General features: G+C 47.3%; 1 protein-coding gene and 1 non-coding gene across 10 annotated transcripts in view; one reads left to right on the top strand and one right to left on the bottom strand.

The window, feature by feature from the left end:
* Window positions 1-24778, bottom strand: part of MYBL2 (MYB proto-oncogene like 2) — a 43268-nt gene that overhangs the window by 594 nt on the left and 17896 nt on the right. For 2 of the 9 annotated variants that reach the window (XM_025470113.3, XM_025470116.3), the window contains exons 6-14: window positions 24451-24613; window positions 17626-17913; window positions 14711-15124; window positions 12403-12542; window positions 5252-5351; window positions 4449-4526; window positions 3752-3865; window positions 2213-2317; window positions 753-902 (exon numbers count right to left, since the gene is read on the bottom strand). In XM_025470113.3, coding sequence (XP_025325898.3) covers window positions 753-902; window positions 2213-2317; window positions 3752-3865; window positions 4449-4526; window positions 5252-5351; window positions 12403-12542; window positions 14711-15124; window positions 17626-17913; window positions 24451-24613 — 1552 coding nt within the window. Of the gene's footprint in view, window positions 1-752; window positions 903-2212; window positions 2318-3751; window positions 3866-3946; window positions 4527-5251; window positions 5352-12402; window positions 12543-14710; window positions 15125-17625; window positions 17914-24450; window positions 24614-24778 lie in introns of those variants that run through there. The other 7 variants (XM_025470117.3, XM_025470118.3, XM_025470114.3 and 4 more) reach the window with 6 other exon arrangements.
* Window positions 7868-7971, top strand: LOC112674312 (U6 spliceosomal RNA). Its single transcript, XR_003145365.1, has one exon. It is a non-coding gene; the product is annotated as a U6 spliceosomal RNA (small nuclear RNA).

Genomic DNA, 24778 nt, shown 5'->3' with positions numbered 1-24778 from the left:
GCTGTGATGTGAGCATGGCCAGGAGGAGTAGGGGGCATTTCTACAACTCTCGGTCTTCTTCAAGCCACAAGTCTTCTTGTGGTCCCTCCAACTCCCTAGTGGCCCTGGAGAAGTGACTCCTGTTTCAGGGCTTCCTTAGGTATACAGCAAAGAGGTTGGACCGGCAACATGGCTGTGCCCCTGCCCATGTGGTGCCAGCCTCCTCACAAGGAAAAGTTACAGCCAAGCAGGCTAGTGGGAAGGAGCAGTAAGAAATTCATGAAATATAGACAATGAGGTATGAGCAGCCAGGGCAGCCCCTACCCCTGAGGACAGACATGTGCTAAGCAACTAAAAACGGAGACCATGACTTAATTACAAGTGAGGCGACACCATAAAAGGGCTCACGGGCGGGGGGGGGGGGGGACGGGGGGGACTCCTGGGTGCCTCAGCAGCTGGACATCTGCCTTCGGCTCAGGGTGTGATCCCAGGGTCCAGGGATCGTGTCCCACATCAGGCTCTCTGTGGGGAGCCTGCTTCTCCCTCTGCCTGTGTCTCTGCCTCTCTGTGTCTCATGAATGAATAAATAAAATCTTAAAAGGGGGGTAGAGGCTCTAGCACATGGGATCCCTCCCCAAGGGGATCTGGAGCAGTGTCCAGACTGAGATCTGAAGTGTAAACTAGTCAAGCAGAGTCTCAGAAGGGCATCTGGGCACGGGCAACAAATAAGCAAAGTCCCCAAGGGTAATAGGACATTGGTGGCCAGCACTCACAGGGGCAGGTGTTGGAAAGTGGCTTCGGGGCTTCTGGGCAGCCACTGGCTTCTCCGGTTTGGCCTGCAGGAAGCCCTCGTTGAGCAGACTGGTGTCCTCTTTGATGCCTGACACCATGAGGCTAGAGGAACTCGACAGGACATTTGTGGGCTGCAACAAAAACCAAGCCAGACTCACCCTTCTGCCATAAGCATGATGGGAAAGAAGGAAACCAGTCACATCCCAGCACCTCCACCTCTGGGCTATAGGATTTGGAGCAGGACAGTAACTTCTCTAAGCCTGTGCCCCCTTCCAGATGGGGAATTCTCTGTAAAGTGCCGTTTCAGAGACTGACAACTAATAGATGCCCAGTAATGCTGCTCCCCTTTTACATGGACATGGTCTCTCCCACCACAGCCTCAGGCAGGGTGGGGGTGCTCTAGTTTCTCCTAGGACTAGAAATCTCTACAAGCAGTCAGATGCTGGCATCAACCAGCACACACATAGAGCTACACAAAGCACCCACCACCCATCCAGCCTCCCGGCTCTGCTTGACCTTTACCCTAAAGGTAAAGAGTCACTGGGCTCAGTACAGTGAAAGGCAAAGGCAAGAACCTGAGGTTTGGGTAAACTAAGAGATCCTAAAGAACAAGAGCCAGCATTAGGACTTTGCAAGGTCCACTCCACCCCAAATCCTGTGCTCTAAAGTACTTGCCAGAGCTTTACTACTGAGCAAGTATGTTACATGCCCAGTTGCAGGTCTGTTGCAGGTCTGGCTGCACAGCATGAAGTCCCCAGCCTGCTGGGGCTCCCTGCCCAGTGATGCTTCTCTGCGAGGGCTATGGCTGCAGCAGTCCTAAATCCTCAGATGTGCAGGATCTGATCAGGCAATCCCTTTGTCTCATGCCTCCCACCACCCCTCTCACTGCCTCCCACTGGGCAAAACCCCCCACTGTCAGCTGGGAGGGATCAACAGTGTGGTGTGCTGTCCTGAGGGCAGGCTCTGTGTAGGCAACAGCCCCATTCCTGAGCTCAGCCTGGAACTAGACAGCACCGTTCCCAGGGCTGATGTGTCCCAACCACCTGGCCGTGCACATCACCAACCCTCTCCACATCACCCCCATGAGAATAGAATATGACAGAAGGTGCTGGGGACCCAGATCCATGGTTTTCAAATGTGTTCCAGCAATGCAACTCTAGCAACGCAATAAACCCTTCTGTGAAAGACACATGCACAGCTGCCTTGACTGAAACAAGGGGTGGGTGCCCAGCCCCAATTTCTCCATCAGCCCCTTACAGCTGAGCCTGACACCCAGAGCCCCATCCAAGAACCCCAGACCACTCCAGCGCCAGGGTCCCCTCACAGCTAAAGGGTTCCAAAGCCAGAGGGCCTCCAGGGAGAGTCTATCCTCCCTGAGGCAGAGGTGCCTTCTGCAGTTCTGGGCAGGGGGAGCCAGGGCAGCTTCTCTCTGACCCCTTACCAAGGACAGCACCTTGGGCAGTGTAGACATCACCAGCTTCACATCCTCATCCACGATGTCCAGAGCCAGGGACTTGCGGACCTTCTTGATGGGGCTCCGCCGCAGCTAGGGGTGGGGAGGAGGGAGACAGAGCAGACAGCTGGGATTCCTCTAGGTCACCACTAGCACTTTGGGGATGCCTGCCCCAACTACCCTGGTCACAGGTCTATACCCTGATGCAGCGGAGCCTTCAAGCCAGGCCCCCAGCTGACGAGGTTTGGGGGAAGGGAGGGGTGGATGTATGCATGAGGACCAGAGGACCCTGGCCCCATCAGATTTAGCACCCAGGGCAAACCATCCTGCCAGATGCAACCACAGGGAGCCAGGACACAAATGCCTCCACCCAGAGACCCACTCCTCATTCCCAAATGGATCATGCATAGTTCCCAAGCCTCTACCACACCAAACGCACCCCTAAAGAGGCCCAGGATAGAATCATCCAAGTTACACCTCAAGTACCCACCTGCAGACGAGAAACACATACATAAAACCTGAGGAACACGGGCCTGTTACAGGAATACCTTGCCCCACACCTGTGCCTCCAATAAATAGGTCAGGGGTCAGCTCCAATACTGGGCGGAGCTCTGGGACTAACTAACTCACCCCCCAACCCAGCAGTGTGCCCTAAATAGGTGCTGCCATGGCTCAGAACCACCATCTGACATGGAGAAGCCAGGGAAGGCTGTCGGTCAAGTTCTCTGAACCTATACACCCAGGGGCCCCTGCCCAGTGAGCCCCTCCCGGACTGACTGCTCACCATCCCCGCATCCCTCTGGGACAACCCCATCTTTTCACCTCTCCCCCTAAAGAAAGCATCTACAGAAAAGGGGAACATGGAATCCACCTGCTTTCAGGAAACCACACGCATGGTGCACCACAAATGTGGCTTCTGGGCTGGCCTGGGACAGTCCCCGCCACCCCGCCCCGTACTTTGTACACCCAGGTGTCCTTGACTGCTGTTCCCCACCAGCCTTCTACCTCACCTGAACCAACCATCCCCCACGTGGTTCAAGGGTCCAGATGTGTGGCTGACCCCGTCTGAGCACCTCCCTTGGAATCTTCTCTTTGTGTCCCTTTCTATTTACTCCTTTAATGCTGTGTGCATTGAGAAGGCCCCTGGTGTGTTTGTCTAGTATCTGCGTCTACTCCCTCCAATCCAGGAACAAGTGACCACAGCTGGGTCTCTATCACCATCCTATCTACCACATCCAGCCCATAGCCTACTTTAGAAGGGTCCAAACAAAATGTTGCTTACGTAAGGGACCAGCTCAAAGGAGGTAATGGGAGGGTCCCAACCCCCAGGACCTCACTTTGGTGGGTTTCATTGATAACCACTCTGGGGAACAAAATGCACAGGCTACAGTTCCACCTTCTCCAGACCCTTGCTTTTCCCAGACTCACCCCCCCCCCCCATCTCCCATCATCCTATGGTTCCACCTTCTTTTGCCCAAACTGCCCAGGCTGGCAGTAAGGGGATCTGCTGCCCCACCGGCCACTCACCCCAGCCTTCCTCTTCTGCTTCTCAGGCCTCACTTCATCCTCAATGATGAGCTCGATGCCAGCCTCAGAGCGCAGCACCTCTTTCAAGTCCTCTTCCAGGTGTGGGGTCTGGGGCTGGGGGTGGGGGCAGCCCACATGAGGCTCCACAGCCAGGCTCTAGGACCCCACCACAGCCCATTGTCCTAGGCCACACAGGAAGGAGGTCCGGGGGCCAGGACACTGACCTTACACTCATCTGTCACCATTAACTATCCTGCCTTGGACAAGCAGACACTGACCTCAACTCACTGAGGGCCGTCCTGAGCCAGGAGTGTCCCCACATCACCACAGCGACCCTCACACAACCCCGTGCAACAGCTGTCCTATTCCACAGGGTAGAAATGGAAGCCAGAGCGAGCAAGCGCCTGGCCCAAATTCACACAGCTGTGGAATCAGAACCTGGACACGCTCAAGCCCAAACTACTTCAATGGGGACTCTGGACTTTACTTTCTGTTCTGGGGCCTGTAGGGTTCTAGGCAATCTCTCCAGCCTCAGGTGGCAGCAACCAGAAAAGAGAGAGAGCAGCAGGTACAGGGGACAGCAACCCTGAGATGTCCCTCTAAAAGCTTTAATTTTTGTTACCAAGGTCAGATGCACCCTCTCAAAGCTGTCTGGAAAACATGCCAATATCTCAGTGTCTGGGAACCATATCCCCACCTGAACAAGAGAGGGCTGTGTTAACCAGTGCCTCACGGGGCTCATCAACTCCAGCAGCTCATCAGCTCCATCCCAGGGCTAGAGAGACCACAGCAAGAGAACCCCAGAAAGTGGCGGCAAGGTCGCAGGGGTACATGCCACAGACCCTGTTTATAGGCCAAATGCTTTGACCTTTCTCTCACCTTCAATTCATTTCTAAAACACCTCCTCTGCTTCAGAAAGCCCACAGTGCCAGCTCTCTGTTCTCACTGGGGAAAGCATGAACCATCCCAATGGGAGGAGTGGGGAGAAGGGTGGTTTGCCCATTGCCAGGAAGGCGCCTTCTCACCAGACCCTCACGCCCACCAACTTGGCTTCTCCAGGTCTTATAAAGCACTGGCAAGTCAGTCAAAGGCTTCAGTGTGAGGAGCAATTCACCACAGCACCCAAGCCAGTCCCTCTCCATGCCAGCACCCACCCAATTTCTCCCCGGTGCGGGCAGTGCACTGGAAGTACTGAGTTATTTGTGCACCCATGTGTTTACTATCATGGCCACCCTCACACTGAGCTGCCCCAGAATGCCACTGCGTCTCCAGCACCAGCTAGTGCCCACCTGGCACACTGTAGGTGGCTGGAGATGGCTGATGAATTGGTAAGTGACTTGGCCTCAGACCTCCCCATTTATACAATTAAGATATTTGCAACTTCTCAGGGCTGTTGGGAGAGTCCACTGAGATCTCAGAGGTAAAGAGCTCTGTGAGCCATACATGGCTACATGGACCCAGAAAACCCACGGGGCACACCCACTTGGCTGCACAACATACCAGGGGCTTTAGTGGTCCATACTTCTCCAGGGCATTCTTGAATGGGGTTGGTGTGTGGGGAGTGTTGTCCATGGAGTACTTCTGATCTGGAGTTACAAACCTACCAGGCAAAGAAGGAGGCTTAGCAACGGGGTAGGAAACAGACACTACTCACTACAGGTTGCCCATGACTCCCACTGTCCTCCACCTGACCTTTGGCCTCAGCAGCAAAGAGGAAACCCTGGGCATATGATCTCTTCCCATGGCACTCCCCTACCTACGTTTATACCCACAAGGGTCTTCATCAGGGGCTTAGAAGGCCAGCCTCAGAAACAGGAAAGAACAGGAAATAGTCTAAGAAGGTCCTAGAGCCCAGACAGGTGGAAGAATGGTTGAGGATGTTGCTCAGTCATTAGCCGATTAATGATGACTTTTCACAAACTAGGCAGGCCACAGCCACACTGCAGGCCCAGCAAGAGAAGGGCAGGAGAACAAGGCAAGAATCCAGAAAGACTAAGTCCTTTCCCCAAACTCTCTCCAGAGACTGTGTGGCAGTAGCCACATGATGTGAGATAGTGAGGCCCACACACATGCTTAGCGTACCCTCTTCCTGAGTCCCCTCAAAACGATCACAGTGGGGACACAAATGGGGAGGGGAACCTTTAGCAGACAGAAACATGGGATCGAGTTTCACATCGGGCCCCCCGCGCCTACTACTCCCTACTCCCTCTATGTCTTCTCTCTCTCTCAGCCTGTGGCTTTCATGAATAAATAAATAAACCTAAAAAAAAAAAAAAAAAAAAAAAAGGAACACCGAGGGAGGCCAACTTCAACAGGAAAGACGAAAGATGGCTTGAGATGGAAAAAAATGCAGCTCTGTAAGCAGAAGGACTCAGCAGGTGGGAAAGTGCAAGAGCAAACTGTGAATCAGAAGACAGTCCCAGGGCGTTCTCAGAGCTTGGAGGGGCTTAGGACAGTGAACAGGAAGATAAAGGTGAACAGAGATGGAGCAACTGATGAGACTGTAGGAGGGAAGACCTACAGGTAGAAGTAAGGGGCAGACTGCCAGGGAAACAAACAAAAAAACCTGCATTTTCTTAGCTCAAAGTTTGAGTCTTGAGTATGAAAATCGGAGTGGTGGGAGTTAATGAAGAGCACACCTATATCTAGCTTGGCAAATTTCAGGATTAACTGGAAAAAAAAAAAAACACACAAAAACCAAAATCAAGGGGTGCCTAGGTGGCTCAGTCGATTCACCGTCTGCCATCAGCTCAGATCCTGCTGTCTGGGATAGAGGCCCACATTGGGCTCCCTGCTCAGTGGGGAGCTTGCTTGGGCTCACTCTCTCTGTCAAATAAATAAAATCTTAAATACAAAAACAAGGGCAGCCCTGGTGGCACAGCGGTTTGGCGCCGCCTGCAGCCCAAGGTGTGATCCTGGAGACCCTGGATTGAGTCCCACGTCGGGCTCCCTGCATGCAGCCTGCTTCTCCCTCTGCCTGTGCCTGTCTCTCTCTGTGTCTCTATGAATAAATAAATAAAATCTTAAAAAAAAATACAAAAACAAAACAAAGTCAAAACCAAACCAAAGCCCTACAGCAATCCAAGGAGAAAGAAAAGGTTTGCTACAAAGGATTAACAGTAGATTAGGCATCAGATTTCTCTGTAACATAAACACCTAAGAAAACAAAACAGAGCCCACGGTTTGGGGTCATAGCTATTCTCCCTCAAGACTTCTAGATCCAGCTCCTGTTGCTGAAAAAGAGTAGACAGCCCAGACATCAGATGGCACAGGCATTACGCCCTCCTTGCTCACAGCCTCCTCTGAGAACTCAAAAAAGCATTCCATCTAACCCAGAAAACAGTCAAATTTTAAAACCAGGGAAGGTTTGTGCTTTATGAGCCAGTAAAATCTTAGGGGGTTAACAGCTCCACATGGCCCATCCCCACTGACACACAGCCCTGGGGACTCCTGGACTCCTCTCATCTACCATGCTCTACACCTTATTCGCTCCAAACTTAGTGGCCTTATTTCTATACTTCACAACACAAAAAGCATGCTTTTATCCTTTGCGTTCATAGTTTGACCTGCCTGGAATTCCTTTTTCTCAGAATTCTGCATGGCTTTCCCTCCCTGAAGGGCCATCCCTGACATCCTCCTAAGAAACTCCTCACCATGACTCTGTGCTCCCCACGCACACTGGTATAACTCCCCCTCATGGTTTCTATCACCATCAGAACTATCACATCACACACTGAATGTGTTTTGTTTATTTGTTAATGAGCTGTCCCTTCCAATAAACTGCTAACTTTTGTGGAGGTAAAAAATTGGGAAAGGTATGATATAAAATCAGTGGGTAAGGAAACCAGTCAAATTTGGAATGAAGTCCAAATAACTGTTGCCTTAAGTCTTGCATATGTCAGGGATGCCTGGGTGGCTCAGTAGTTAAGTATCTGCCTTCAGCTCAGGGCGTGATCCTGGAGTCCCAGGATCGAGTCCCACATCGGTTTTCTGCATGGAGCCTGCTTCTCCCTCTGCCTATGTCTCTGCCTCTCCCTCTCTCTGTCTCTCATGAATAAGTAAATTTAAAAAAAAAGAAAAAAAGTCTTGCAGATGTCAAAAAGAATTTCTAAGAGAGTGCTCCCTTCCACAGCACATATACTAAAATTGGAACGATACAGAGATTAGCATGGCACCTGTACAAGGATGACATGCAAATTCGTGAAGCGTTCCATATTTTTGCTAGAATTCATATAGCAATTTAGCAATGTGACAGGATACAAAATCAATGACCAGAAATCAGTGGCATTTCTATACACTAACAGCAAGACTGAAGAAAGAGAAATTAAGGAGTCAATCTCATTTAAAATTGCACCCAAAAGCATAAGATACCTAAGAATAAACCTAACCAAAGAGGTAAAGGATCTATACCCTAGAAACTACAGAACACTTCTGAAAGAAATTGAGGAAGACGCAAAGAGATGGAAAAATATTCCATGCTCGTGGATTAGAAGAATTAATATTGTGAAAATGTCTATGCTACCCAGGGCAATTTACACGTTCAGTGCAATTCCTATCAAAATACCATGGACTTTCTTCAGAGAGTTGGAACAAATAATCCTAAGATTTGTGTGGAAGCAGATAAAAACTCGAATAGCCAGGGGAATACTGAAAAAGAAAATCAGAGCCAGGGGCATCACAATGCCGGATTTCAAGTTGTACGACAAAGCTGTGATCATCAAGACAGTGTGGTACTGGCACAAAAACAGACACACAGATCAACGGAACAGAATAGAGAACCCAAAAATGGGCCTTCAACTCTATGGTCAACTAATATTCAACAAAGCAAGAAAGACTATCCACTGGAAAAAGGACAGTCTATTCAATAAATGGTGTTGGGAAATTTGGAACAGCCACGTGCAGAAGAATGAAACTAGACCACTCTCTTACACCAAACACAAAGATAAACTCAAAATGGATGAAAGATCTAAATGTGAGACAAATCCATCAAAATCCTAGAGGCAAACACAGGCAACACCCTTTGTGAACTAGGCCACAAGTTCCTGTTGATGTATCTTATTGCAAGATACATCTATGAAGGCAAGGGAAACAAAAAGAGTAAAAATAAACTATTGGGACTCAATCAAGATAAAAAGCTTCTGCACAGCAAAAGAAACAATCAACAAAACTCAAAGACAACCTACAGAATGGGAGAAGATATTTGCAAATGACCTATCAGATAAAGGGCTAGTATCCAAGATCTATAAAGAACTTATTAAACTCAACAGCAAAGAAACAATCCAATCATGAAATGGGGAAAAGCCATGAACAGAAATTTCACCAAAAAAGACATACACCTGGCCAACAAGCACATGAGAAAATGCTCCTCATCACTTGCCATCAGGGAAAAATCAGGATTTGATTTACAAATCAAAACCACAATGAGATACCACCTCACACCAGTGAGAATGGGGAAAATTAAGACAGGAAACAACAAATGTTGAGAGGATGTGGAGAAAGGGGAACCCTCTTGCACTGCTGGTGGGAATGTGAACTGGTGCAGCCACTCTGGAAAACTGTGTGGAGGTTCCTCAAAGAGTTAAAAATAGATCGGCCCTACGACCCAGCAATTGCACTGCTGGGGATTTACCCCAAAGATACAGATGCAGTGAAACGCCGGGACACCTGCACCCCAATGTTTATAGCAGCAATGTCCACAATAGCCAAACTGTGGTAGGAGCCTCGGTGTCCATCGAAAGATGAATGGATAAAGAGATGTGGTTTATGTATACAATGGAATATTACTCAGCCATTAGAAATGACAAATACCCACCCTTTGCTTCGACGTGGAGGGACCTGGAGGGTATTATGCTGAGTGAAGTAAGTCCATCGGAAAAAGACAATCATTACATGGTTTCACTCATATAGGGAATGTAAGAAATAGTGAAAAGGATTATAGGGGAAAGGAGAGGAAATGAGTGGGAAAAATCAGAGAGGGAGACAGAATATGAGAGACTCCTAACTCTGGGAAACAAAGGGTAGTGGAAGGGGAGGTGGGTGGGGGGTTGGGGTGACTGGGTGACAGGCACTGAGGGGGGCACTTGACAGGACGAGGACTGGGTGTTATACTATACATTGGCAAATCGAACGCCAATAAAAAAATATACAAAAACAAATTTTCTAAAAGAGGAAAACCAAAACAGTCTTTGTGACAAGAATCTAGATTTAAAGACTAAACAGATCTCTACTTAGGAAAATGGGACATTAGGGCCAGATTTCCTCTCCTGCCTGGAAAAGCAAAACAACAACACACCATGGATGACACGATGTGCTTCAAGAGTGTGGGCACCAGACAGTCAAGGGCAGGGACCCAAGAAATGGGAGACAGAGGATGATTCCTAGGTACAGCACAGGAAGGAAAGCGCAGGTAGAGCCCAGTGTAACCTGGAATCGAAGAGACAAGGCAAGTGTTCAGGGAGACCATAGCAGCTCAGTGTGCACAACACAGCATCACCAGAGAAGAGAGAGTTACATAGGAGGGAACCCCAGATACCTGCAGACAGGCCGGAGTATACCGCAAGATGCATATCAGGGCACACAAATGAGGAGACCACCTGAGATCAGGGAAGGATGCAAAAAGAGCAGAGGAAACAGTACTTAACGCTCATGCAGGGCTGGAAACAGAGCTCAATCCCACCAGCCAGACTGGAAATCCTCAGCACTGGAGGGTCCTGAACTAACCATTGCTCTGGTCCCATCTGAAAAATCTTAAAAATAAGACCCAAAGGATCAAACTATTTCTAAGTAACTCGACTATATCCCAGAATCCCAGAACAGAGCTCTAAAAAAAATAATAAAATAAAATAAAATAAAATAAAATAAAATAAAATAAAATAAAATAAAATACAGCACTCAACTAAGTGGAATTCACAATGTCTGGCGTCCAATCAGATGTCACCACACATACACAGAGAAGCAAAGCAGGCGGGAAAAACCCAAGCAAAACTCACAATGAGAAGTAAAGTCCATCTATGGAAACTAACCCAGAACTGATACAGAAGCTAAAATCAGCAGACAAGAACATTAAGATAGTTGTTATAATTATACTTTGTATGTTTCGACAGCAAAGTTAAGGCAGAGGATATTTCAGAAGATACAGCTGAACATCTGGAGACAGAAACCACAATGCCTGAGATGAAACACACACTGAACAAGGTTATCAAGGATCAGATGCCCCAGAGGAAAGGAATAGTCATTTGAAGACAGAGCAATAGAAACCATCCAAAACAAAATAGAGAGGCAAGAAGAATGAAAACAGTAGTGATAACATCAGTAAGCTGTGGAACAGATCCATGTGGCCTAATATGTGTGTAATTGTGGAGTCCCTAAAGAGGGTTAGGGTTGAAGGCCCAGAAAGAATATTTAAAGATAAGGATATAAGGGCTGAAGTGTTTCCAAATTTGATGAAAACCCAAAATCCAAGAAGCTCAGTGAACGCCAAGCATACAAAACAAAGAATAATCCATCATGGTGCATCAAAATAGGCTCTTGTTCAAAACCAGTAATGAAACAGTACGGACTAGGTAACAGGAGAACATCTTTAAATCTTAAAGGAAAAACCTGTCAACCTTGGGTTCTATACCCACCAAAATGGCCTTTCAGACACCAAGGCAACTTTTCAGATACAAATTTTCCTGATTCCCCAGCAGACCCAAACTACAAAGTTAAAGGATGACCTTCAGAGAGAAGGAACATATTACCAGATGGAAATATGGATCTATAGAAAAATGAGGAGCAATGGAAATGTTTCTTCCTGTGGGGAAAAAAAAAACAGAAAGGCTAGAGCAGTAGTAGCAGATTAGTAATAAGGGCAAGAAGGAAAAGGAGAAAGAACCATCAATGCCTTTCGTGGCACCAGCATATCTGCTTAAAGGCTTAGATTTGAAAAATTCTGGCTTGAACAAAGAATCATTTCTCATGTAATACAGCTTAAACTCTAGGTCAACTATTGAGAGACTGATTTCTGACCAGGGGATTCACAGGCCTTTCCTAAAATTATGTGTTATTACAAAGGCTGAAATTTCTGAGCTGATATCTGAATTACATACCTTACTCAGGAAATAAGGCAATGCTTCTCCTGCAACAAAGGTAACAAGCAGAAGTACACGTAAGCCACCATCTCTACCTGGAATTCAGAGTCAGGAGACACAGGAAGTGCACTTATGTGACAGCACTTGCACTTCCACAGAAGTACTCAGGTAAGCAACCTGTACAGGTGAAACATGGAGCTTCATAGGCTCACAGCCTGACCTCCTCCTGACTGAGCACCAGAGAGACAGGGAGAACCGGGGTACTTCTGTCCTTCACGTTAAGGCTGCTCAAACACAGTGGATTTGCACTTGAGACTTGCACAAGATGGGGAGATTCTTTTCATGGCTATTTGGACTCTAGTCCTGAGATTAGAAAACCTTCAAATTACAAACTGAAAATGAGGACCAGAAAGGATGAAGTGCCAGACTGTCCTGGCACAAAGAGGCATGGTAGCATGAAGGAGGCTGCCGTCTTGAAATGGTCTCAGGTGTTTTTCCAAAGGGGATCCCAGTCCTGGCTAGGGGAGGGGGGCAAGGCTCAAGCTCCAGGACCAGCAGGGAATGGGCGGGCACACCACTCACGCAGCATGTTTCTGATGCAGGGGTGTCTTATCACGGTGCAGGGGTGTAGTGACAACCACCTTCTGGCTGCACACCGGGGTGGACGTCAGTGAGGGGCTCTCCAGCTCCAGTGTGTCCTGTTTGTTCCAGAAGTTCAGAAACTGCCAGGGAAGAGGATGGAAACAAGACAAAGTGACAACCTGCAGGAGTCAGGTGAGACCCTGGATGCCCCTCCCCACCCCAACACAGCTGTTCTCAGACAGAAGTCCCACTCCTGACCTGGGAGCACTCCCTAGAATGAAGACTAGGACAGATCAACAGGATCCACAAGCAAGGTTCACATAGAACCCTGGGACTATCACTGCCTCCCAGCCCTGGCTTTTGTGAGGCTGGGGGAGGGCTATCCCCCAAGCCCATGCTCACAGCACTGCTGACCCTACAGTCAGGGCAGGGAGAGCTGGCAGCCTGGGGGCAGCTCCTTTTCAGAAGACTAGCTCTCATATGACCTGTGGACAGGGGTAATGACAATGGTGGTGGTGAAGTGAACACTGTAGCGCAACTCCTCACACTAGGGATTCACACCAATAATTCACACTAATTCACTAGGCATTCACACCAATAATTCCATGTAGTTTAACACATCTTCTGTGAGGTAGGTGCCATCACGACACACCATCTTACAGATAAGAAAGCCGAGGCTTCCAGAGATAAAGGTTCTCAGGATGGACATTAGAGATGGGACACAAATCCAGATCTGAGCAAAGTGAATGGCACTACCCTCCCACTCTCTGCCTTAAAGGTGTCCCAGGGAGCCCAGGGCCATGTGCAGCCCTCAGGTTCACTGTCACCCTGGGCTGTTTGTTCGGTGGCTTGGGGCTCCCCATCCTCCTCTTGTCAGCTGCCCTTACTTGGGGCCTGCTATGGGCTGAACGGTGTGGTGTCCTCCCAATCCCAAATCCCTATGTCGAAACCCTAATCCATAGGACCTCAGAACATGACTGTATTTGGAGACAGAGCCTCCTAAGGGAGGAGTAAGGTAAAACTAGGTCATAAGGGTGGGCCATCAACCAACATGGCTGGTACCCTTAGAAGACTCTATGAGAAGCAGGTGAGATTATAAGAGAAGAGATTAGGACACAGACACACAAAGGGAGACTACGTGAAGACACAAAGAGGAGACAGCCAGTCATCTACAACCATGAGAGACTATGAAAAAACTGAACCTCTCACAGAAAAATATTATTAATCACCCGACACGGGCCTGACCTCAATCCCTGGATAGATGGGAGTAGCCTCCTTTATAAAACATGCCTCCTCTAGGGCTTCCTCTGTCCCACATCATCAGGGAAGAGAGCAGATGTAGTAAAACCCAAAGCCTCAACTCACCCTCTTCTGGTCTGAGGATGGGGGAACTCCAGATCTGCCCTCTCCCTGCCGGACAGTCTACCCTCCCATAGCCCCACCACCAGCTCAGCCCCCTGGGCAGCACATACCTTTGTTACACCTAAGGCCCTTCAAAGCCCCTACCCCATCCCCCAACCTCCTCACCACCCTGGCTCTGGACTTCACACTACGTACTCTGCTCCCTCATCTCCATGCCTTTGTTTAAGCTGACAAAACCCAGCTCAAACATCGCTCTTGGAAGCTCTGAATGCCTCCCTGACCTGGAGGGAAGACAGGGCCTCTCCTCAGCTCTCCCTAAAAGTACTTTCATTACAAATAGAGCCCCAGGAAGTAGCACCCAGGTCACAGCAAGTTCCCAACGACCACAGCACTTTCCACACCACATTCTGTTAAAAAAATTACAAGCCTGCCCCCAGCATTCACTGCCCCCATTCATTCATCAAGGGCAGGGTTATGTCACCTTCACTGCTGCACCCCAGGGACATAAATCCGCTATGAGTAGGTGCACAATAAAGAGATTCTTTTAGCAAATACTGAGTCCCCAATCTTCTTTGCCCAGTCACCACCTACTATTCCCCAGCTAAGCATTCCCTCCACCTCATGGAAGCCTTCCAGGATAACAACTTCCCCCCAGACTAGATGCTCCCTCGTGGCTCTGTAAACCTTCTCCTGTATACCAGGTGTCGTATTTATTTGCAGTTTTTCCTATTAACTGGTCTTCCCACCAGAGCATAAGCTTCATGAGAACAGACCCAGCCCTGTTTTTGCTCACTTCTACATCCTAGCACCTCGCCCAGTGCCTCACACACAGCAGATGCTCAGCAAAGACTTGCTGAATGATATGTGCCTATGTGCCAGGCCCTGTACTGGGCACTGGGAATCTGTATACCAAACCCAGCAAGGAGTTGGGTTGGGGTCCACACACCTGGGAGGGTGAGAAGGGCAGGGTCTTGACAGGTGTGCTCTTGGGGGTGAGGCTGTTACAGGAGTCTAGGAAGGACAGGCTGGCGCTGTTCTCTGTGACAGGGGACAGGGCAACACGCCTTTTTTTCTGCCGCTTGAGCACTGAAGGCGGTGTGCCAATGCCCAAGCCCCCCACTTCAGTGCTGGGGGAAATGGGGATCAGCTCGCCCCGACTGCTCCGGCTCAGGTCTGAGATGGTGTGGCCGTCCAGGCGGTACTCGGTCACACTGGGTACTGTGGAAGCAGGCTGACGGGACGGCAGTGTCTGCTGCTGCTGTGACGGTGATGGCTGCACAGGGCTGTTGCTGATGCTGCCCTCTGCAGATGGCTCCTCAGGCAGGTCAAATTTACTCAGGTCACACCAAGCATCAGGGTCCTGCCCAGAGATGTGGGTTAGGAACAACTGCAATCACTCTGCTCTCCCAGCAGACACAAGAAGACTCATTCATTAAAGGACAATACACAAGCATTAGGGAGGAATCCACAGCCCAGGAGTCATCACCATGAATGTTTTCTTGCATTTTCTTGAGGATTCTTCTACATCTGTATATCTCTATCTGCAAACATACCTGAAGTCATACTGCGCATATGGCAGTTATTTTTAAAAAGCAACACATATGATATACAAAAAGTACAAAGAAAGAAAACTTACACCCGTCAAGGAGCCTAGGAATTAAAACCTAATTGGTGAAGCCCCATGCCTACCTCCCCTTGTTCACACCCTCTCTCTGAACTCAGTATTTACCATCCTTACACATTTCTTTCATTTTACCACTTATACATATCCCTAAATGATAGGATTCTGCATGTTTTTAGCCTTAAAAAAAATCATTTCGATATCCTGTTTTTCTATTTACAATAATAGTACTTAATTCTATTACCTATGAGTTAGAGGTTTACCATTAATAAATCTGTTATCATGTGAAAAATTTCCAACTTTTATAACAAGTTTTACGACTGCAAAATATTCGATCATATGAATGCATCAAATACTTAACTATTCCCCTCTTCTGTTGGACATTGTTTTTTCCCTTAATTTTTTGTTAAAGACTTTATTTATTCATGAGAGAGAGAAAGAGAGAGAGACATAGGCAGAGGGAGAAGCAGGGTCCCCATGGGGAGCCTGATGCAGAACTCGATCCCAGGACCCCTGGATCATGACCTGAACCAAAGGCAGACGCTCAACCTCTGAGCCACCCAAGGCACCCTTCCCCTAACTTTTTAAAATTAAAAATAACATCTTCATGAGCATCTTGGATACAAATACTCTACTGCATTTTTGGGAACTTCCTTGACAGAGACTCCTAGAAATGAAGTCTTAGGCCCGAGGTTGTGTGACCAGGCTTAGGTCCTATGGCTTAGGCCACAGTTCTAGAGAATGTGCTCCATGCACCTATCAGTCATGGATCCTCTGTGGCCACTTCACCTAAACTGTTTCTCACCCCACGAGAACCTTGTCAGACAAGCATTACTTTCTTCCTTTCCAGGCCAGAGAGGATGCAATCTGCCCAAGGTTGCTAAGTTTCTGGGAGCAATTCTGAGTCATGACAAGTCTTCTCTCCTTTGGCCAATAAATTATCACCCAGCCACAGGGCTGCTGGAGACAGAGGCTTCCGCTTTGGTCCCAGGAGGTCTGGCCCTGAGTAGACCCAGATGCTTATGATGGCTGCTGGTCCTTGGGACTCTCGAGAACCTCGGCAGTTCGTTCATAAGGGTGAGGCCAGCTTGGGCAGTACTGTATGCCAGGTAGGAATTCAGTAAAACTGAGCTCCCCTCTCGCCCTCTCTGTGCCTATCAAGTTGAAGAAGCAGCAGAAAAATCTGAGGATGAAGGCTGGTAACACCATGAAATGCCAACAGTGCCAGGCACAGCGTGGGTCCTACTCTCATCCAACTCTCCCTTTAGGGCCTGAATCAGGAACTGTACATGGCAGCGTCAGAGATATTTATTTAATGTATTGATAAATAAATCAGACCCGTTTCTCATGCCACTCTGAAATTTCTCAGAGTAGAGGGGATACCACAGCTAGACCCTACAGCTGGGACCAATCCCAGCCTCTGGAGGCAAGAGGCTGGTCAAGACAGTGAAGACCACCAACCTTACTCACTGTGACTGTGGAGACACTACTTAGCCTCCCTGAGCCTCAGTCTCATCTACAAAACAGAGAAAGGATATACCTCACAAGATGCTGTATGGATTATACATTAAGCCCAGAGCCTGGCATTAGGTAGATGGTCAATAAACAGTATTGTTATTCTTAGCAAGGATGGGGAAGCCCAAGGAGGAAAGTCACTGTGGGGTGTCTCCCCCTGAATTATGGGGGGATTCTGCTGTCCCTAGTTGCCAGGCCTCTCACCTATCACCTCCTGAAAACTGTTCCACACGGCAGGCCTGGCTGACACAGCAAGGAGCTGGGATGTCACATCAAGAGATGCAGCCCCCAGCGAGGAGCTCTCTCCCACGACGTACAATCCACAGCCACTGCAGCCTCAGAGACAGTGTTACTGAATTAGCAAACCCCACTCGGCACTCCAGCCCCAGCCCTAAATCTGGTGCCACAAGCACCATGCTCTCCTATGCTGTGTTATGGGCTTCAAATGCCCTCCCCTCGTCATCCTCAAGGTCTCAGTGCAGTGCCACCTCTAGGGAATCCTCCCACCCCACCTAAACTGCAGAGCAGGAGTCAGGAGTTGCTGAAGGCAGGGACAATGTGGCAACTATCTGTGTCCCCAGGCCCTGGCTCCCAGTGGGGCACTCAGCACCAGCTCAGGAAATGACAGCAGGAGGGAGTGAAGAGAAGGATGCCCACCCACGAGAGAAGCACTCCCAGTTGGCGGGTGCTCTGGGCCCACTCTGAGGTGCTATAACCAACATTACCGACTCGATTAAGTCCAGGGCTTCTGAGAGGCTGGACCCCACGGCAGGGATGAGGAGGTTTGCGGCCTCCACCACCCACTTGTAGGGCAGGCTGGTTTCTGGCGAAGAACCCTCCTGGTCTTCACGTTTAGGGAAGTCCTCCAAGGGCTCTGGTGTTCGCACTCCACCCAGGTCTGCAGGGACAGCTCCCTGCTCCTTAGAAGTAGTGGCTGCCGTGGCCTCCTCCTCACTGCTTTCCTCTTCTTTCATGGCAGGAAGCGCTGGGGGCCAATTGGTCATAAGACTTCCCTGTTGGACACAAGGGCACACTGTTCAGAGTTCCGGTTATAAGATACACATTGTATAGTATTCTAGCTAAAAATGCACAACCTGGGGCACCTGGCTGGCTCAGTCTGAAGAGTGTGCAACTCCTGATCTCGGAGTCGTGAGTTCAAGCCCACATCGGGCATAGAGGTTGCTTAACATAAAAAAAGTTTGTAAATAAAATAGTTAAAAGGTACAACCTGATCTAATAAGGAAACTCAAATGAATCTAAATTGAGACACAGATGAGGTGCCTGGGTGGTTCAGTCAGTTAAGCATCCAACTCTTGATCTCAGCTTAGGTCTTGATTTCAGAATTGTGAGTTCAAGGCCCTGCACTGGGCTCCACACTGGACATGGTGCCTACTTACAGAGAAAGAGAGAGAGAGAGAGTCTATAAAATAACTGGCATTATCTTACACTTCAAAGATACCAGCATCGTGAAAGGTTAAGAAAGGCTAACGGGGGGATCCCTGGGTGGCGCAGCGGTTTAGCGCCTGCCTTTGGCCCAGGGTGCGATCCTGGAGACCTGGGATCGAGTCCCACGTCGGGCTCCCGGTGCATGGAGCCTGCTTCTCCCTCTGCCTATGTCTCTGCCTCTCTCTCTCTCTCTCTCTGTGACTATCATAAATAAATTTAAAAAAAAATTTAAAAAAAAAAAAAAAAAAAAAAAAGAAAGGCTAACGGGCTATTCAGATAAAAGTAGACAAAACAAATGATAACTAAGTGAGAAGTCTAGTCCTAGACTGGATCATGGGCAGGAAAATGGAATATAGATTATAGACCTGTTAGAAGTCCTAAATCAGTGCTAAAAGCTCTGAATTGGACATTAGCATGCTGTGAGTATGTAAACCAAGGCCCTTATCCTTAAGAAATACAGACTCCGTATTAAGGGATGGAGAGGTAAACACATGTAACCAACTCTCAAATGGCTCAGATAAAAGAGTAGCATCTATATACAGAAAGATAAAGCAGGGATCCCTGGGTGGTGCGGCGGTTTAGCGCCTGCCTTTGGCCCAGGGCGTGATCCTGGAGACCCGGGATCGAATCCCACGTCAGGCTCCCGGTGCATGGAGCCTGCTTCTCCCTCTGCCTATGTCTCTGCTTCTCTCTCTCTCTCTGTGGGACTATCATAAATAATTAAAAATTAAAAAAAAAAAGAAAGATAAAGCAAATCTGGCAAATGTTAAAAACTAATGAATCTAGAGGCACCTGGCTGGCTCAGTCAGTGGAGTGTACAACTCTTGATCTCAGGGTTGTGAGTTCCAACCCCATGTTGGGTGTAAAGATTACTTAAAAATAAAAAACCCTAAAAAAAAAAAAAACTAACTAATGACCTAGTAAAGAGTATTACGGGAGTTCTTTGTACTATCCTTGTAACTTTTCTATATGCTTAATATTATTTCAAAATAAATGTTTGGAAAATGAATGTATACTAATTTTGTGACAGACAGAAAGAAAACAAATGAAAATCATTTGGGATAACAGCTCTCCTGGCAGAACCCTAGAACTAAGCCTGACACATTAACCTTACAAACCCCAGGGGAGCCTTGAAAACAGCACATGTGGGGGCGCCTGGGTGGCTCAGTCAGCTAAGCGCCTGCCTTTGGCTAAGGTCATGACCCCGAGGTCCTGGGATGGAGCCCCAGGTAGGGCTCCCTGTTCAGCAGGGAGTCTGCTTTTCCCTCTCCTGCCTGGCTTGTGTTTTCTGTCTCTCTCTCTCTCTCTCTCTCTCAAATAAATAAAATCTTCCAAAAAATGAGGAAGAAAAAAATGGCACATGTGATCCACAGGGCCTTCTTGAGGGCAAGGAGTGCAATCCCACACCAATGAGGGGGCAACAACGGTGGCAGGGAGAAGACACAGGCTCTGGATTCAGCCAGAGCTTAGCCATTTTTGCTAGCCAACCTTGAGGAATCTGTATGACCTGTGTGCAGGTCAGCTTTCTTGCTGGCAAAATGAGGACCCTAAAGGCTCACCAGGCAGGGGTGCTCTGAAGATCAGCAACAATGTGAACAGCACCCAACCTACACCATGGCTATTATGCTATTGTCGTCAAGTGAACGGAATGGAAATGGTTTGTGATGCAAGCAAAGGAAGAAAAGGACATAAAAAGAACAGATTTGATTGAAAACTTATAACCGCGACAATCAGAGAAAGGGGAAGAATGCCATAAACGCTATTTAAAGGTTCGAATGTGGGAATCCTACTTTAGAAACAGCCGTGTTGAAAAATGGCTTGGTGATTTCATTTAGAATTCAGAATATACTTACCATACGACCCAGCAATCCCATTCCTAGATGTTTACCCAAGAGAAATGAAAACTTATGTTCACACAAAACCCTGTACACAGATGCTCATAACAGCTTTATTTGGAAACAGAACTAGAAACAACGTCCTTCAGCTGGTAAACAATGAAGAGTGGTACTCCCATACAACAGACTATCACTCAGCAGTAAAAAGGAACAAATCACTGACAGACACAGGCACATGGATGAATTTTAATGCACTAATACCTAAGTGAAAGGAAGCAATCAGAAAAGAGTACAAGACTGTATGATTCCATTTATATAATATTCGTAGTAACATAAAACCACATAGATACAGAAAACAGAAGTGGTTGCCAGAGGGCTGGGGGCTTGGGAATTTTAGGTGGTGATGGAAACGCCCTCCACCTTGACTGTGGTGTTCGTTACATTTATCAAAACACACAGAACTATCTACTGAAAGGGTGAATTTTACTATCTATAAACTACAGTTTTATAAAGTCAAGTGATGAAGAAACTCCAAGTTTCCCAAGCTGAGAAAAAGAAGTTACTATACGACAGAGGTGTAAGATCCTAAATATATAAGTAAAAAAGTTTGTGAATGACAGTAAAGAAAAAAAAGGGGGCAAAGGCCAATCAATAAAGAAAAAAGTCAACCTTACCAATAGTAAAAGAAATCAAATCCAAGTGATACTCCATTGTTACCCATAAAATTGGTAGCTTTTTTTTTTTTTTAAAGGAAAGAGAGCAGTCCGGGTGGTGCAGCGGTTTAGCGCCGCCTGCAGCCCAGGGTGTGATCCTGGAGACCCGGGATCGAGTCCCACGTCAGGCTCCCTGCATGGAGCCTACTTCTCCCTCTGCCTGTGTCTCTGCCTCTCTCTCTGTGTGGGTCTCTCATGAATAAATAAATAAAATCTTTAAATAAAGGAAGGGAGGGAGGGAGGGAGGAGGGAGAGATCCCCATGCAGGGCTCAATCTTATGACCCTGAGATCATGACCTGAACAGAAATCAAGAGTCGGACGCTTCACCAACTGAGCCACCTAGGAACCCTGGAAAAGATTTTCTTTATATAATCTCAGCGAGTGGTGACAACAGTGTACGAAAAGAGGTAATGCCATGTGTTGTTGACAGGACACAATGGTACTACCAGTTGAGTGGCAATTTAGTCATGCCTGTGAAAATTTCACATGTCCGAACCACTTGACACACTCACGCTACATCCATAAAATTAACCCACATCAATAAGTTCATGCACAAAGAATCTGAACAATGATGTTCACTGTAGCTTCTTAACAGAAATGGTAACAGATGTCCATGAGCAGGTTATGACAAGATGTGACAGATTCAAGAATGGTGTAAAGATCTGTATGAGCAAAATGACATGGAAAAGATTTAAGAAGAAGCTGTAAGGCAGTAAGTTATACCATAATCTCATTTTAAACTTACTGCCCTTAGTAATAAATGTTGGCAAACACATTAAATATATTGGTTCTCTCTGGCAGCTGAGATTAGCAGGCTCCATCTTCTGCAATATTCAGTACTGTAAAGTAACTTTGTAACTCTTTACAATGATCATGTATTGCTTCTGAAGTAGAGGGACAATAATTATAATTAAAAAGCACTGACCAGTGAGTGGGGAAACAGGAAGTAGTCCATACACACAATCATAGGCAAACCTTTTCTGGCAGGCAGTCTAGCAAGATGTATGAAAAGTTTTTCAAGAATGTGTCTCAACCCATCTCCAAGAATTTCTAAAACAAGTGAGCACATGAGAGTGATTTTAGCAATAAGCATGGTCATTAGGTTGGTTTTTTTTTAATGTTATCTATTTATTTGAGAGAGAAAGATATAGTGAGAAAGGGCATGAGCAGGGAGAAGGAGGCTCCCCATGAGCAGAGAGCTTGACACAAGGCTTGACCCAGGACCCTGGGATCATGACTTGAGAGCTGAAGGCAGATGTTTAACCGACTGAGCCACCCAGGTGCCCATAAAGTTTTGTTTCTAATTTTAAATATTAGATATAGCCATAATTAAACAGCATAAAAGAACCATGAAAATGATGCTAGAGATGAAATGAGGCTGATAATAACATGCTAACTGACCTCTGGAGCTTACAGCCGGGGTGAGCTCATGGCCGGGGTCTGGGCTCATTCAGGTCAGCGCTCCAGATGCAAAGTGCCAGAGGCAAAAGCTAAATCAATAAACTGCCTTTCAGCCAAGAAGGATTTCCAGAGAACTGAGGAAGGTCTATCCACTTCCCCTCTCCTAAAAGGTGATTTCATGTCTGCTAGTGCCCATTTCTTTGTGGATAGTATGCTTTTTCTTCAACCAGAAATAAGAGGCTTGATAACATGTTACTTAGATACACAAGAAAGTATGAGAAAGGGACAGCCCAGGTGGCTCAGCGGTTTAGCACCACCTTAGGCCAAGGGCATGATCCTGGAGACAGAGATCAAGTCCCACATCAGAATCCCTGTGGGGAGCCTGCTTCTCCCTCTGCCTGTGTCTCTGCCTCTCTCTGACTGTCTGTCTCTCATGAATAAATAAATAAAATCTTTCAAAAAAAAAAAAAAGTGTGAGAAATACTCTTCTGGTTAAGGGATGTGTGGGGAGTCCCCACTGGGGAAGAAGTCAATTTTATTTTCTAGATCTTTCCCTACTGTTTGTTACTCCACAGGGGCATTCGTACCAGGGAATCAAGAGACACTCAGGCTGAAAAATCAAGAAACAGAAACAAAAACATTATGTAAAGCTCTAGTGGAGCATCACAGAACTGGAGCAACATACAACTTCTACCTAGCTAGCAAGAAAAGGGAAGGGGGAGCATTAAAAGAGACTATTCACTAATTTACAACCACAGAACAGACTGGAACAGAGCACAAGGGAAATGTGTTACCTATACCATGACTCAGCATTGTCAAATCTTCATTCCCTGACACGTTTCCTTCAAATATTTTTTTTCCTTCAAATCTCTTTAAAGATTTTTTAAAAATGTATTCGTCTTGAGAGAGAGCAAGCAAGAGTGAGTGAGAGCATGAGCAGGGAGTCCAATTTGGGGCTCAAACCCAGGACCCTGGGATCATGACCTGAGCTGAAAGCAGATACTTTTAACCAACTGATGAGCCACCCAGGTGCCCGCAAATCTTTTTTTTTTGTTGTTCACATTTATTTATTTTTGTAATCCTTACACCCAATGTGGGGCTTGAACTGATTAACACTGAGATCAAGAGTCACATGCTCATGACTGAGCATGTGAGCCAGCCAGGTACCCAAATCATTATTTTTAAAGAATAAATCGTTAGAGAAATGGTTTAAAAATATCAATAAAAGATTTGCTCCAAGGTGCGGGATGGGAGATGTTAACATCTGTGTATTGGTTCCATTTTTACAATTGCAAATGTAATACCATATAATTTCATAAACCATATGGAATTATACACAGAAAACAGAGGAGGGGTGCCTGGGAGGAGGGAAGAGTGCTGACAAAAAGGAAGACAAGGGAATATGGGGCGGGGGCGGGGGGGGGAAGGTTGCTCTTGACAGAAATGTCTCTATATCAGTGTGGTTGGGTGGTTGGTACAGGACAGTATGTTTTCAGCCTGACTCAGAACTGTCCACTAGGGATGCCTGGGTAGCTCAGCAGTTGAGCGTCTGCCTTTGACCCAGGGCGTGATCCTAGGATCTGGGATCGAGTTCCACATCTGGCTCCTTGCAGGGAGCCTGCTTCTCCCTCAGCCTATGGCTCTGCCTCTCTCTCTCTCTCTCTCTGCATCGCTCTTGAATAAATAAAATCTTTAAAAAAAACAAAACAAAACAAAAAACTGTATACTAAATATAATGGATTTTACGGTGTGTGAATTATACCTTAATAAATACATAAATGATTTTTTTTTAATTGCAAACATGCTTTTAGTATGAAAAGCCTGGAAAGGGCAATAGGTTGGAAGGAAGCTGTTGATGAAAACAGAGGAGGCTTAGGACCTCTTCAATCCAATCCTCCAATTTTATATGTCAGCTTGCTCTGTCGTCCTTCACCTGCGGGCAGACAAGTGTCAGGTCTGTGCAGAATTACGGGACAAGGAAGGGCCTAGTGAGAGATGTAGCCCACAGGAGACCCCATGGCAGAAGTCATGAACAGCTGTGGTGAAGATGAGAAGGAAAGAACAGGTGTTAAATGAGATGGTCCAGGATAAATATGCAACCTCGCAAATCTAGAGCCAAGCCCTGGGCTGAGTGGCCTCAGGTGGCCATCTCACCTGCTCTTCCACGGGGCGGGCGCTCTGGCAGCCTTCCTTGTCTTCAAGCTCCAGCAGCAAGTACACAGGGGGCTTGCAGTCTTTGGACTCACTCAGGAAGCCACCCGTGTCCACCTTCCTTTTGATGGTGGAGTTCCAGTGATTCTTCACAGCATTGTCTGTCCTGTGGGGACCCAGAGGAGGCCTTTCAACTCTGCAGCCCAGGTGCCACATGTATGTCTCACTAACCTTCCTGAGCCCAGTTCCCACTTTTGTAAACAAGGGTTCAACGTGATGACTCTACGGTCTCTTTCTCTCTTTTTCTTTTAAGTAGACTTCATACCCAGCA

The sequence above is a fragment of the Canis lupus genome, chromosome 24, assembly GCF_003254725.2.
Source record: "Canis lupus dingo isolate Sandy chromosome 24, ASM325472v2, whole genome shotgun sequence".
Lineage (NCBI taxonomy): Eukaryota > Metazoa > Chordata > Mammalia > Carnivora > Canidae > Canis > Canis lupus.
Note: the sequence above shows the minus strand (reverse complement) of the source record. Positions and strands in the feature narration are given on the sequence as shown.